The following is a 14962-nucleotide window of genomic DNA, read 5'->3' as shown; positions in this document are numbered from 1 at the left end:
ACCATAACATCAAGTTTCGGACTAAAACTATTTTATAATATTACTAGATCTTTGTTGTGTTTGTATATTTTTTTAGCTTTTTTTATGTATTGGTTTATTTTTTTTGTTATTTTATTGATTTCAAATATTTTTTTGTCTCAAATTTCTTATTTAGATTAGTTACCATTTTTAAATTTTATACTTTTGAATATTTAGTTATACTCTTAAAATAGTATTTTCTTAGTTATTTTAATATAGTATTGCATATTTAGATACAAAGGAAAATAGTACGTGTAAAAATTAAATAATGTAGACATATTTTCCTTGTCTGGTTTTCTTCATCCCATGTTAAAATCCACCCAACTTTGATGTAGGTTTTTGTCATGTTCCAATATACGTATAAAGTTTTTTGTTGGTAAAAATTTACGTATAAAGTTGTTTCATTCTTTTTTCTTGAAGCTTTGAATAACTTTTATTGACTTACCAAAATAAAATCTTGAGTGATTTTAAGGTGAAAACTAACCTTTCTGTTAAACAGTTATTATTTTTTTACATCGTTAAATAGTTATATTAAACATTGTGTATGGTTATTTGATATACCAAAATGTATTACTTATAACTGAGACCATGAGAAACAGAATAGATGTTGAATGCATTACTTGTAACCTTTGACATCATCTTTGCTACATGCGAATTATATATATATATATATATATTATATTATATTAAGTATTTTATTGGTCTTTAACATTTATTTTAATCATGTTCTAAATTGTAATGTATTAATTATTATTTTTATATTATGTATTTTTTTTTCTTATTGTGTTCTTTTCTTACATATGTTTTAGATTAAATATTTTTAGCATGTATTTTAAAAAACCTGCCTTACTAAAATTAAAGTTATGTTGAACCAAATAAAGTTATGTAGTAAATTAAAATATACTTAAAGTATAAAATAAAGATAATATATATTATTTGATTGATGTTTAATCTATTGTGTTTGTTATATTTAATAATCCACATCTACATATTTTTTAATAAATAAATCCTGAGAAACATTTTTTTGTCACTAAAATCCGGAGAAACTAACATATTTTTAATGTTGGTGGGAAAAATAACCTTACACATGATAATACCAATTAAATACGAAGTACATGATATCAAATGTGCCAAAAAATATTCTGAAAAACTAACATTAATCAAAAACTAAAGTAGATTATCTTAAGTCTTTACTATATGGTACACGAAGCTACTCTTCTAAAATGAATTTTTTTCTAATTAATATCACTTTATGAACAATGTTAGTTTACTTATTATTGTATTATTTGCTACTATATCATCAAATCTAAGTTCAACTGGAATTTTTTTTAATGAATCTTTGTATTTTTTATTTTATTTGCATTGGCAAATCCTCCTGTTAAAATTATTATTTTTTTAATGTATATTTCATATTCTAGTAAATAACTTTTAGTTCCACTCATTGGTCAATAGAAAAGAAATATTTATTTAGGGAGTTAAGACGAAGTCTGAACCATGCAACAAAAACAAATATAAAGTCATTAAAATTCAGAGACAATTTATAAGTTAATCAACATGCAATAGAATCAGCAATATGACATTGGCCCAACACCAATGGTGATGGGAGTGATCTGCTTCACTACATCCGGAGGGCATGCTTGTGTACACGGTGTGAAAATTTTCTCATATGTTGGTTCCTTAATTATATATAACAAAAAAAAAATATGCAGGTTCCTCATTCATTAGCGTAAGCTTTGCAGCCACATATGATAGATATGTCAACCAAATGTCAAACTCTGACCAAATTCGTTTCTAAAGCACATAACAATTAAGACTGGAAACTGGAAGATATACATTCACTATCTTACAATGACTTTCATAAGGTGCTCACTTATAGAACCAAGTGTAATATAAATTACTCACATATATGTCTTCTACTCACATATTCTCACCTGATCCCTGAGCAGGTGGTTTGTATTGATCTAGCAGTGTGTGTGAAACTGGATTTGGTTGGTTGAGTTGGCTGACTTGAGACGTCTCTCACAGATAAACTTTGGCTTTGTTCCAAATCCTATTTTGTAATTCATCACACAAACCTATGAAGATTGATGGAAAAACTATCATGAAATATATCAATTGATGAAAAAGTTAGATTAATCTTACCGTAATGGATTTGAATCAGATTGAAATAGATATATCCCACCATAAAAACTAAACACTAAGCTGCGTCCCCTAGCTTCTGACTCCTAGTGACAATAACAAAGGGAAGACATAAGATGGACATTCATATAGTGAAATCTGTAACTATACCAATATCAATAGCTCCAGAAACCATTTGTAGGGTCTGTGGATCATATGTATTTGCAGCTGTTTAAGATAGCAAGATGATTTCATGGACCACAATCAGTTTCTGGCTCACTTGTGCTCTGATTTTTTCACAACGTTTAGCCCCTGAACCATATACGTTTGTCTTAATTACTATATAGAACAAAGAAAATCAATATCTGCTAAAAATATATTTTCTTTTTCTGTGGATTATGTTCTAATCCATGTATTTTTAGTTTATAAACGTTGAATACACGATATCTTCATATCCTAGGGATGCTTATATAATGCATCCTCAGTGTTAATTTAAATAAACAAATTATAGAGGGAAGTTATTGTTCTCAAACGTTTGGTGTAGACACAAGGATTAATAAGAACTGACTCTTCTTATTAGCTTAAGACACTTACACAAAACTTAAGCTCTTTCAAACTCTCAAATCTCTCACAATGCCCTTAACACGACATTGGTATATATATATATATTCTCTCTATCCTAATCCTAATAGCAATAAAATATACATGGATAACTCTAAACACTTTTATCCTTATCTCTAAACATCATATTCTTATTAGGATTAGTATAGCTTCTTTCTCAAGCTAACTTCGAGCTTACTTCAACAATCTCCCTTCTAAGCTTGAAGTTCTTCTCTTCCACATTGTGAACGCCAATGAGCTCTCTCATTTCTTTGTACTTGACTCTTCCAAGAGCCTTGGTGAGTATGTCTGCCTTTTGCTCGGTTCCAGGTACATGTTCAACTTCCATAAGTCCCCTTTCAACACATTCTCTAATAAAATGGTACCTCGTGTGAATGTGTTTACTTCGACCATGAAACACCGGATTCTTCGTTAAGGCTATCGCTGATCTCTTGTCAATGCGTATGACTGTCTTTGCACAAGGAACTCCGATGATCTCTCGAATTAGATCCTGGAGCCAAATGGCTTGTCTTTCTGCCTCAGTACCTGCCATGAACTCAGCCTCGCAGGATGATAGTGCCACGGTATCTTGCTTCTGACTACACCACATGATTGGACTTTGTCCAAAGTAGAAAATATGTCCGGTTGTGCTTCTCCCATCATCTGGATCTACATTGTGACTACTATCACTATAGCCAACCAATGTAGTTGCATTCCTTCCTGACCTCTCAAACGTGATACCGAATGATGTGGTTCCCTTTAGATACCTTAAGCACTGCTTCATAGCTGCTCCATGAGAGTCTCTGGGACTTTGCATGAATCGACTCAACACACCTACTGCATAGGAGATATCAGGCCTTGTATGTAGTAGATATCTGAAACAGCCAATGATTTTCCTGTAACTCGTCGCATCAATCTCATTCTCATCTTCTGATTTCGCCAACTTGAGACCCGACTCCATTGGAACATGCACGGAGTTGCATTCATTCATGCCAGCCTCTTCTAGGATCTTTAATGCGTATCTGTTCTGATTCAAAGTGATCCCGCTGTCGTGTTGATTAACCTCGATGCCTAGGTAGTAAGTAAGTCGACCGAGATCACTCATATCAAACGTGCTGGCCATCTCCTTTTTGAACTCATTGATCGCCTTCATGCAGGTTCCTGTAACAAAAAGATCATCGACATATACTGCAACAACCAGAAGCTTCCCTCCTATTTCCTTCCTATACACTGATGGTTCTTTCAAGCAGCGGGTGAACTTGAAACCGAGTAGGATCTTATTTAGCTTATCATTCCAAGCCCTAGGGGCCTGTTTTAATCCATACAACGCTTTCTTGAGTTTATACACCTTATGTTCGCTTCCTTTTACCTCAAAACCTTCCGGCTGTGTGACATAGACTGTCTCCTTTAGTTCCCCATGTAAGAAGGCAGTCTTTACATCCAGGTGATGTATTTCCCACCCATTTGTTGCTGCAAGATTGATGAGCAACTGTATTGTTTCTATTCTGGCCACAGGTGCGAATACTTCCTCATAATCTACTCCATACCTTTGAACATATCCCTTAGCGACCAGTCGAGACTTGTATTTGTTGATGCTTCCGTCGGAGTTTCTCTTTATCTTGAATATCCATTTTAATCCGATTGCTTTAGCTCCGGGTGGGAGCTCCACAAGCGTCCAAGAATCAAGTTTTGTTATTGATTCTATTTCATCTTCACATGCGCACATCCATTCTTTGAATCTCATAGCTTCCTCGAAGCAAGTTGGCTCGTCGTTTAAACACATTAATAGTCGCTCCCCTTCTTCTTCCGCAAGGAACAACACATAATCTTCTAAGTACTTTGGTTTTGTACCAGCACGTTGGGACCGTCTTAGCCCAGTTGATGATTGATCTTGCATCACATCATCTTCTTCATCTGTTTCTTCATCGTCTTCCTCATTTGTTTCTGCTTCGATTGCTTCTTCCACAGCTTTTGGCTCTGGTTTGTTCTGTTTTGCTCTGTTCTGCTCTGTTCATCCTCTGTTTCACGCAGGCTGTGATTACCAAACGTCCCCACTGTAATCTTGAAACTTCCGGCTCCGTTTTGATCACTGGAGTTTGAACTCCAATTCCATCTCTTTGTTTCATCAAACACAACATCTCTGCTCACTATGACTTTCTGCGTCTGAGGGTTGAACATTCGATATGCTTTGGAACCAGGTTCTGTTCCAAGATGAACCAGAAACTTTGCCTCCACTTTTGCATATCCTATGCATCCAAAGATCTTCAAGTGACTAACATTCGGCTTTTTTATGAAACATCTCATACGGTCGATCTTTAACGGCTCTCGTCGCTATTCTATTGAGCAGATAGGTCGAATGTCTTACTGCTTCCCCCCCAAAGGTAATTTGGAATCGCCATGTGCTTCATTATGCTCCTGGTCACCATCAACGTCCGGTTACGCTTTTCAACGACTCCGTTTGGTTGTGGACTATATGGAGCCGTAAGATGTCTTCTGATGCCAGATTCATTGCAAAACGAGTTGAACTCGTGAGACACAAATTCTCCTCCTCTGTCTGTTATGAATGTCTGTATGCGCGTCTTTGATTCTTGTTCGACCAGAAGCTTGAAGTTTTTGAACTTACTAAATGCATCGCTTTTCTCTTTTAGTAGAGCTATCCACATGTATCTTGAGTAGTCATCGATGAGTACCAAGATATACCTATTTCCAGCGCTCGTACTTGGTGTGATAGGACCGCACAAATCGCCATGTATGAGTTCAAGTATCTTCTCTGTTTGATATAGGGTAGCTTTCGGAAAAGACTGTCTTGCTTGCTTCCCAAGTAAACATGAACCACATATCTTGGCCTCGACATCAATCTTCGGTATTCCAGTAACCAATTCTCGTGATATCATAGACTTCATAGTATCTAGATTTACGTGCCCCAGCCTTGCGTGCCACCTGCTCGAATCACTTGTTTTGGTAGAAAGATAACAGATGGTCTCTTTGAGTCCCATTCTTACCTTGTAAAGTCTGTTCTTGGAACGTGTAGCTTTCGCAATTAGCTTTCCTTCACGATCACGCATTATTAGAGTTTCTCCTTCATTCTTATATCACAACCAGATTCAGTGGCCTGCCCAAGGCTAATGATGTTACTCTTTAGATCTGGAATGTAGTACACGTCGGTTATCTTCCTTGGCTCACCGTTCCTGTCCGTAAACTCTATGATTCCCTTCCCTTTGATGTCAATGCGGGAGTCATCACCAAAGCGTATTTTTCCTGTGATGGAGTCATCAATGGAAGAGAAATATCTCCTATCTCCGCTCATGTGGTTACTCGCTCCGTTGTCGAGATACCAGACGTTATCTTCACTGTTGTTGACTTCATAGTTGTTTGGTACTATCTTTCCTTCATTCAAATAAACAACCTCGTGCATCATGAGCTCATCTGCCTCTTGTGTCTCGGTCGTTTCAGCTTCTTGTACCTCTTGCAGTTTTAGTAGCCTGTCGGGACATTGCATGACATAATGCCCAACTTTATCGCATCTGAAACATGTAACTTTGGACGCGTCTCTGTATCCATTGTTGGCTCCGTTATATGTTCCATTGTACCTTCCTCGGCCTCTGCCTCTATAGGAGCCTCTTCCTCGGCCTCTGCCTCTGTATTCATTATTGAAGTCGCGTTGAGATTATTGATCATTGTTAGCATATAACAACTTGCTTTGATCCTCCTTTTGCTCTTCTTCATCAGCTACCCGTTCTTCATATGCTTTCAAACGGCCAACGATATCTTCAAAATCAGTAGTCTTAAGATCCAAGACTTGTTCTAGTGCAGCCACGATGTGAATATACTTCTTTCGCGGTAAACTCTTTAGGAACTTCTTAACAAGTTTTGTTTCTTCTATATCCTCTCCTAATGCTGCTGATTTTGATGATATCTCCGAGAGCTTCCCCGCAAACTCATCTATTGTCTCTGTCTCCTTCATTGTGAGTCGATCAAAATCGGCCATCAATGTCTGTAGTCTTGCCTCTTTAACTCTTTCCGCTCCCACGTGACGTGTTTTGATCGCCTCCCAAACCTTCTTGGCAGTATCAAGTTTTCCAACTTGAAGTATAAGTACTTCTGGTATTGACTGAAACAATAGCGCCATCGCCATATTATTCTTCTTGTCGTTAATTGTTTCAGTCTCTATGATCTCCCAGACCTCATGCACCTTGATTAGTATCTTCATTCTCATGGCCCATACAGTATAGTTTGTTGCATTAAGTATAGGACACTTGATTGAAGATCCTCCTTCTTTAGGTTTCGAATTCGCCACAACTTGATCCCCCATGAATCCTTTTGTGCTCTGATACCAATTATTGTTCTCAAACGTTTGGTGTAGACACAGGGATTAATAAGAACTGACTCTTCTTATTAGCTTAAGAAACTTACACAAAACTTAAGCTCTCTCAAACTCTCAAATCTCTCACAATGCCCTTAACACGACATTGGTATATATATATATTCTCTCTATCCTAATCCTAATAGCAATCAAATATATATGGATAACTCTAAACACTTTTATACTTATCTCAACATCATATTCTTATTAGGATTAGTATAGCTTCTTTCTCAAGCTAACTTCGAGCTTACTTCAACAAAGTAAGGCAAACGTTTCATGAAAAAAAACAGTAGTCATCGCATACCTCTTGTCAATCTTCCAGATGCAAAGTAGAGCTATACCAACCATTGATCTCCATTGTTCTGCGCAAGAATAATTGAGTCACATTCCAACACTGAGTCCTCTCAACAATACGTAGAACAAAGAACAGTTCCTATGGGAAAGCATGCCACTTAGAACATTATCAAGTTAGTTTGGCATTAATCACTTTGTTACCAGCAGTGGTGCTTTACTTACCTCAACTTATATCTTTTAATTCGAGAAGTCATCTGCGAAAGGTGGCAAAACTGTATGACCAGCTGGCATCTTTGTGTCGAAAAGTGTTTGTGGGAACCGTAGAAGTTCTTACTGCTCATTCTCAAACTTGGCCACTTTATGCAAACCAATTCCCCTGAATTTCCACAATAACTAATGAGTTATTTTGCTATTTCAGTTCTTCCACGGACCTAGAAGTGAAACCACAAACCATAACATTGTTCAGACTACCAACTTATATAGTGCAAAGATCCTACAAATCCTTGGTATTATAGTCGAATTCAAAACACGCACCGTTTCATTCTGACTCTGAAAGGGACTCCCAGGCCTCCACTGCGAACCAGATACACTATTTGAGCCTGAGATTTGTGTCTTTGATATCAAAGTTTGCTTAACACATCCAGACAGTGCTCACCTCGGAAATCTCTTTCTATTATGATCATCGACATCAAGAAGCCAAGATCAATCAGTAAGGGTTCTAAGCAATTTCAGATATAAACAGAAGCGCCAGTGGTGGTTAGATTTTATTTAGAAACTACTGAATCAGAAAAGCGATTATTAAGTTACCTGCAATGGAGGAGCGACAACGTAACCAAGATTGGAGGCTATAGCGAGAATTTATGTTCTGAAAATTGTCATCATCTGTGAAGAAACTTTGGATTTTGAGTGTAGCCGTCGTCTATATAGTGAGGATGGCAAGGAGGAGGGAAAATGAAGAGGCTAAAAGGATTTGTACGGTGAAAGAGAAGAAGATGAAAAGCTAGATAGTTATGGTCTGGATCAAGAGAAAACAAAAAGAATTGATGAAACAAAGATAGAGAAAATAAGAATGTGATGATGACATGGCAATAAACTATGTTCTAATTGGTTGATTTTTTTAATCTGAGGTGGCATCTTCTCCATTAAGCATATCTCCCTTTTAGTATTGTTAAATATTATATTTATTTATTTATGTATTTATCTATCATTTATTTAATTGTATATTTTATTAATAAAATAAATGAATAATATTTTAGTGGAATGAATAATGTTTTAGTGTGAGTTAATGATATTTTAGTTGGATGAATCATGTTTTAATGTGGTAAATAATGTCACACCAAATTTGATGTAAAATTATAATGTTACTAATATAATTTTTACAGTTGGATTGAAAAGATTTTGGTATAAAATTCACAATAAAATAGAGTTTTGCGAGTAGATTGGAAATGACCTTAAGACTTGTTCAGTGCCGACGAGAGTATCTTAGCATAATATCACTTCACCATCATATTACTATTCTAAACATATGTTCGTCCATAAGGTATGAGTTTCGAATCCCACCAAAAACGAATTATGCAAAGTTATGGAGAAAAAACATACAGGAGATCTTCGACAGGACGCAAAAAGTACCATCAGATATGAATCTCATAGGATGGTTCGGGATGATTCAGTCAGACGTGAATCTTCATAATACAGATAGAATTATCTTGTAATATTTCTCGGTAATAGCATAATTAACCATCAACAGAAAAAACATATATTCGTTTGCAAATATATTACATATACATATACACAATCCACGCTCAAGTCAACATAATAAATAATAAAATATACTTTAGTTTTTGAAATAAATATTTCAGTGCCGACGAGAGTATCTTAGCATAATATCACTTCACCATCTTCTATTGAGGTTTAGCACCAGACTGGAGAGCTGCTTGTACTTTGCTAAAGAAATGTGCTTGCAACCTTTCAAGAGAATAACCAAAAATTAAATTCACTTTCTTTTCATAATTGAGGAAATGAAAGGGGAAACAAAGAGAAATCTCAACTTGGTTGCACATCTGTAGTACACGGTATCTGGGGAGTTGTAAGTTCTACAATTGTTAAACATCCTTCTCGCATCAGCCACAAACATGTCAAGTGTAACGTAGTACTGCTCGGACTCTACACTCTTCCCAATTGTCTTCAGATCTGTGTTTCATACCAAAGTTTATAACATATTTGTACTAAAACGAGCAGTTACCATATCACCAAATTATTTCAATCAACAGAACAAACAAAAGGTCGTTCTCCTATATAAAGAAACCATCTCTTGATTAAGTTGCATTCATTCATTCCTCGGCGATTAATTTTATTTGTAGAGACTATTATGTTTTCAAGGAACAATAAAAGGATAACAAAAAATGTATGGCATGATAATTCAGTGTTTAACCGAACTGTATTCTTACCAATGGGATCTTTAATGATTTTGTAGTAATCAGGGACATCGACAGAATCAACTGGTTCTATAAAAGGCCAAGCATCAGTGTGGTCTTGCATTGTCTGTGGCCAATTACTTCAGCTTGTCAAACTAAAGGGCATGTAATTGCGACAACATATTGTGTAATATGATATAATGACAAAGCATTTAAGGGAAGAAAACTTATCACAAACCTTCAAAAGCCCGCGAATAAGTGCGTTCAACTGCTTTTGCTTTGTTACACTATCTCCAGAACCACTGAACAATTTGTAACGCGTGTGCCCCCACTGATCTGAGGTCCAGCCTGCGTCCCCTGTAACAATTTTTTCATAATTCTTGTAATTAGCTTATTATTGAGCTATATTTACACAGTATGAAGAAAAGTATTACAGATTAAAACCAATGCATGTTTAACGCCAGTTACAGAAGCTATATTAACCCTGAGAGATAAATCTATTTTTAAAGCCAAATTTTAGTATTATATATTAATCGAAACTTCATAGCTAAACGATGCAGCAGAGCAGCCACTAGCACAAACTGCAGTAATACCATGGGGGGTAGAATCATGGCTTACTTAAGCCAGGAATATCCTCAACTCTGATATTTTTAGAACTTCCACCTTCTTTCTGCAGAAATGATCACATTTATTATAAACATATTTCTTTTTTTGCTGTGACATGCAATAATAGTCACAAAAGACACCCAACCATTGATGTTCACCTTTTGAAATTCAGCAACTTGATACACATTCTGACAGTTTGATAACTCTCTTATCATTTCATCAATTGCCTGGCATTAAAAATAGTACAACGGGGATCAGAATCTGATGGACTTGAGGGTTTAATCACCAACTTGAAGGCTCAAGAAATTATTTCATCAGAGGTGAAGTATAATCAATGGCTTACTTGTCTCTGCTGGCTAATCATGCTTGCCAAATTTGTATATTTAAGCTTTGGATCAATTCTGCATTCCATAAGTAGGACACCATCATAGTCTTTGATGTACCTGGAAAAATAAAAGTTTTTTATTTTTAAGATGTCAGAAAAGAATGTAAAGCCAACTTCCGGAAAGCTTTTTTCGGCATGTGATACAGAATCTCTCTGATAGCATGATCAGCTAGGAAGTAGAATGATTTTATTCTAAGTTTTATGAGTTTAACTGAGACTACAAATATTCTATTCGGACATCAATCATATAAATCACAGAATGATGATGAGTACGGTAATCAGCAGTTAGAACTAAGAGATACATCGTTTACATACCCATGCCATACATCTTTCTCCAAGTAAATCTCTTTAGTAAAACTCTGCACAAGAAAATAGTCTTAACATATTAAATTAGTGAACAACTATAAAAAAATTTACAGAACTTTAGTGCCCCAGGGAGTAGACTAGATAGCAAAGAGTGCAAACATAATTTTTTTGAAGAGAATATATACAAATGAGAATAAATGTTTATCTAAAGCAGATGATAATAAAGACGAACTAAGCCAAAAGATTTAGAAAGTTGTTTTAACAAAAGGAACATTTTGCAAGTAAAAACCCAAAATCATCAATGATTATGCACACAAAACTTAAGCATGCAAAAACTGCTTGGAGCCGTTCTAAATTTTTTTTTTTTTTTTTAAACAGGGAGAGCAGAGCCAAATATTGCGGAGAGTATGAAATAGACCAACCTGCTTGACAAAATAACCAACAGCATTGTTGTCAGCATAAGTAAGAAAATGCGTCAATCCATCAACATCTCGTGCATGTTCTTTCAAGTGGTTCATCAATCTGGTACCGTAGCCTTTAACTTGTTCATCTGCGCTGATTGCACAAAAAGCTATTTCTCCAAACCTCTGCCTGAACCCCAGGTAAAACAGTGAATTTAATAATTAAGCATGCCTAGACTGTAATCACGCTATATATCTTCTTTGTTTCATCAACAACACACATTAATACATGTACAGAAGACTTGATTAGGAAAAGCAAAATCTATGCTCGATAAAAATATAATACTAAGTCAACATACTATTTATTTGCTTTCAGTCTTGATATATTTAGTTTAAGGAATATCTTAACTAATAATAAGAATATAATTGTTGTAAGAATGTTGGGAATAGTGACGCGAAGGTTGGGTTTACCTGTGATATGGACGATACGTGATACCACCTACAACAAGAGGGATGCCACCTTCAACCTCATTGTTTCTTAGGACCATGACAGACTTATGTTTCCTGGGTAAATAACATAAGTTGCAGGTATCAGAATGCTTAAAACAGTGAAACAGCTCAAAAGAAAACTACATGTTTCACATTAGTTAAAAGATTGTTCTTTAATACCTATCCATGAGAAGGCGAACAATGTACTCCTTTGGCATATTAGGCAGCTGTCTTGCAAATATGTTCTTCAAACCAATCAAACTGGAACAAAATTATTCAAGACAAATTACACTGTAATAGATTTTGATTAAAATCTAAAAATCTGTGACATAAAAGGAAAATACCACATCATATGGTCATCAACGCCATCATTAGAGTAACAGACAAATTTGAGCCGCCCAGCATCTTCCTAGAAGACAGATAAGTCAACTGTACCTTTTTTTTAAGGACAGAACATAAAAAAAAAAAAAAAAAAAAGAGATAAAAAGCGAACCTCTATCCTCAAAGCCTCTTCTCTCGCAATGTAAGCCCCGCAGGTCAAAATCTTAGCAGACTCATCCTTCGGCACAATCGCGCCAGCTGTCCCAGTCCCAGCCTCAAGCTCCACCGTTGAGATCTCCTCAGTCTTAATCTTAGCGTTGCGACTCGAACCGTTGACTCCTGAGATAGGATCGAGTCTCGCGGCGGTGAATGTGCGGATCGAAGAGTCCTGATCCGGTTCGGGAGCGAAGTCTTCCTCGTAGCCGTCGTGGACGGCGTCTTCTGATTCATCGGGGTCTGAGCCGGAATCGGCTCCGCGCGCCGCGGAGATGCTCTCGAGGTCGTCGTTGGAGGAGGGAGGAGCGTGATCCTCAGACGCGGCGAGTTTGCGTTTGTGGAGGGATGAAGAGACGGAGGCGGAGTGGGAAGGAGATGGAGTTTGAGAGCTGCGAGAACGATTTGCTGCGTTGAGGTGAGAAGAGTGAGAGTCCATTGTAGCGATCGATCCTGGAGAATTAGTGAAGGTGATTGTGGTCGTTGCAGAGTAAATCGCGAAGGCTCGGTTGGTGAAAACTGAAAAGGAATCAAATGCTTATATATATTCTCCAAATAAAAGAGATTCAAATAACAATTTAATTTATACTTTTAAATAAAAATAATAATCTTGTTTTCTTAACAACAATAATAATACTAATAAATCATGCTATTTATCTGTTTTATGATGATTTTTTAAAATCTAATAACTCTCACTATAAGAAAATAGTATTGAACCTTACACAAGTTTATTGAGATTTTTTTCTCTTGAGAGTGTTTTTGGATTTTAAAATGCATTTGATTTAAGAGATATATTATTATATAACTTAGACCTGCGATTCCGAACCGAATCGAAGATTGTGGATTTCGTTCTTGTTCGGTTAGGAACAACAAACCGATCGGCAGATGTTTAAAACATCTTCGGTTTTCTTTTGTGGAATCCGAGGTGTTTAAGAGGTTTTGTCACAATGATATATTTGGCATGTTTATGAAGGAGAAATCGAGTTTGAAGCAGTTGTTTTCTTCTGAGAAGAAGAGAGTCTCCTTAACCACTGACATTTGGACAGTTCCGACAACATCCTACAGCTACATGGTAGTCACATCGCATTGGATTGATAGAAACTGGAATATGGAGAAGAGGATTATCAGTTTTAAACATGTGACATATCACAAAGGACACACCACTGAGCATCTGAGTCGATGTCTAGCGGATTGGGGAATTGAGAAGGTGATCACAGGGACAGTGGACAATGCTAAAGGCAATGACAAGGCGCCACTGCGTTTGTTCACTGAAGCTTGTAGACAGCTAGGACCTAATGCTTTAATCAAGGATGGTGAATTATTACATATGTGTTGTGCATATGTACTGAACTTGATAGTCAAGGATGGTCTAGCTGATGTGAAAGAGAGTGTAGTAGCTATTAGGAATGCTGTCAAGTATGTCAGATCATCTGGTACACGGCTTCAGTCATTTCAGTTGAGGGTTCTAACTGTAAAGGTTAGTAGAGCAAGCTTGTCTCTGGATTGTATTACAAGCTGGAACTCTACATATCTTATGTTGTCGGCTGCATTGAAGTTCAGAGTTGCATTTAAGAAGTTATTGGCTGAAGATATGCTATACAATAACTACTCTAAAGAATCAGAAGAGAATGGACAGAAAAGGGTTGGGCCTCCAATTGCTTAGGGATGGGATGAAGTGAATAGGTTAGTTAAGTTTCTTAAACATAGGTTGGAAATATGAGTGAGAATAGGGGTGGGCGTTCGGGTACCCGTTCGGGTTTGGATCGGGTATTTCGGATTTTCGGGTATTTCGGATTTTCGGGTATTTCGGATTTTCGGGTATTTCGGATTTTCGGGTATTTCGGATTTTCGGGTATTTCGGATTTTCGGGTATTTCGGATTTTCGGGTATTTCGGATTTTCGGGTATTTCGGATTTTCGGGTATTTCGGATTTTCGGGTATTTCGGATTTTCGGGTATTTCGGATTTTCGGGTATTTCGGATTTTCGGGTATTTCGGATTTTCGGGTATTTCGGATTTTCGGGTATTTCGGATTTTCGGGTATTTCGGATTTTCGGGTATTTCGGATTTTCGGGTATTTCGGATTTTCGGGTATTTCGGATTTTCGGGTATTTCGGATTTTCGGGTATTTCGGATTTTCGGGTATTTCGGATTTTCGGGTATTTCGGATTTTCGGGTATTTCGGATTTTCGGGTATTTCGGATTTTCGGGTATTTCGGATTTTCGGGTATTTCGGATTTTCGGGTATTTCGGTATAGAGGTATAGAACCCGTTCGGGTATTTCTGTACTTCGGATCGGGTTCGGGTATTTTTAGTTCGGGTTCAGTTATTTCGGATCGGGTTCGAATATTTAGATTTTGAAAAAAAAAAATTAAAATTTTCATTTCTCAAATTTCTTGTATTTAAAAATATAACTTTCACTTAACTAATTTTTT

General features: G+C 36.5%; 2 protein-coding genes across 2 annotated transcripts; both read right to left on the bottom strand.

Moving 5' to 3' along the window:
• Positions 1–5803: 5803 nt before the first annotated feature.
• Positions 5804–7048, bottom strand: LOC106338643. Its single transcript, XM_013777574.1, has 2 exons — positions 6432–7048; positions 5804–6374 (listed from the first exon to the last, which is right to left on the bottom strand). The coding sequence occupies exons 1-2, from the start codon at positions 7046–7048 to the stop codon at positions 5804–5806; spliced, it is 1188 nt and encodes a 395-aa protein (XP_013633028.1).
• A 2047-nt stretch (positions 7049–9095) lies between these two features.
• Positions 9096–13070, bottom strand: LOC106337280 (histone acetyltransferase GCN5-like). The gene is made up of 13 exons (XM_013776367.1): positions 12488–13070; positions 12339–12403; positions 12175–12255; positions 11977–12069; positions 11527–11695; positions 11114–11157; positions 10757–10856; positions 10572–10640; positions 10426–10477; positions 10046–10164; positions 9841–9934; positions 9442–9583; positions 9096–9358 (listed from the first exon to the last, which is right to left on the bottom strand). Exons 1-13 carry the CDS (start codon positions 12965–12967, stop codon positions 9295–9297), a joined length of 1572 nt encoding a protein of 523 aa, XP_013631821.1. The 5' UTR covers positions 12968–13070; the 3' UTR covers positions 9096–9294.
• Positions 13071–14962: the final 1892 nt, after the last annotated feature.

The sequence above is a fragment of the Brassica oleracea genome, chromosome C4 (genome assembly GCF_000695525.1).
Source record: "Brassica oleracea var. oleracea cultivar TO1000 chromosome C4, BOL, whole genome shotgun sequence".
Classification (NCBI taxonomy): domain Eukaryota; kingdom Viridiplantae; phylum Streptophyta; class Magnoliopsida; order Brassicales; family Brassicaceae; genus Brassica; species Brassica oleracea.
This window is presented reverse-complemented; position numbering and strand designations above follow the sequence as displayed.

Excerpts from the sequence above, each read along its gene's own strand:
- LOC106338643 (XM_013777574.1), bottom strand. The coding sequence starts at position 7,048 with ATGGGGGATCAAGTTGTGGCGAATTCGAAACCTAAAGAAGGAGGATCT. Across the intron at positions 6,375-6,431 it reads CAAAAGGAGGATCAAAGCAA|AGGCAGAGGCCGAGGAAGAG; the intron begins GTTGTTATATGC and ends TAATGAATACAG.
- LOC106337280 (XM_013776367.1), bottom strand. The coding sequence starts at position 12,967 with ATGGACTCTCACTCTTCTCACCTCAACGCAGCAAATCGTTCTCGCAGC. Across the intron at positions 11,158-11,526 it reads TTGGTTATTTTGTCAAGCAG|AGTTTTACTAAAGAGATTTA; the intron begins GTTGGTCTATTT and ends TTTCTTGTGCAG. Across the intron at positions 9,359-9,441 it reads TACTACAGATGTGCAACCAA|GTTGCAAGCACATTTCTTTA; the intron begins GTTGAGATTTCT and ends TTCTCTTGAAAG.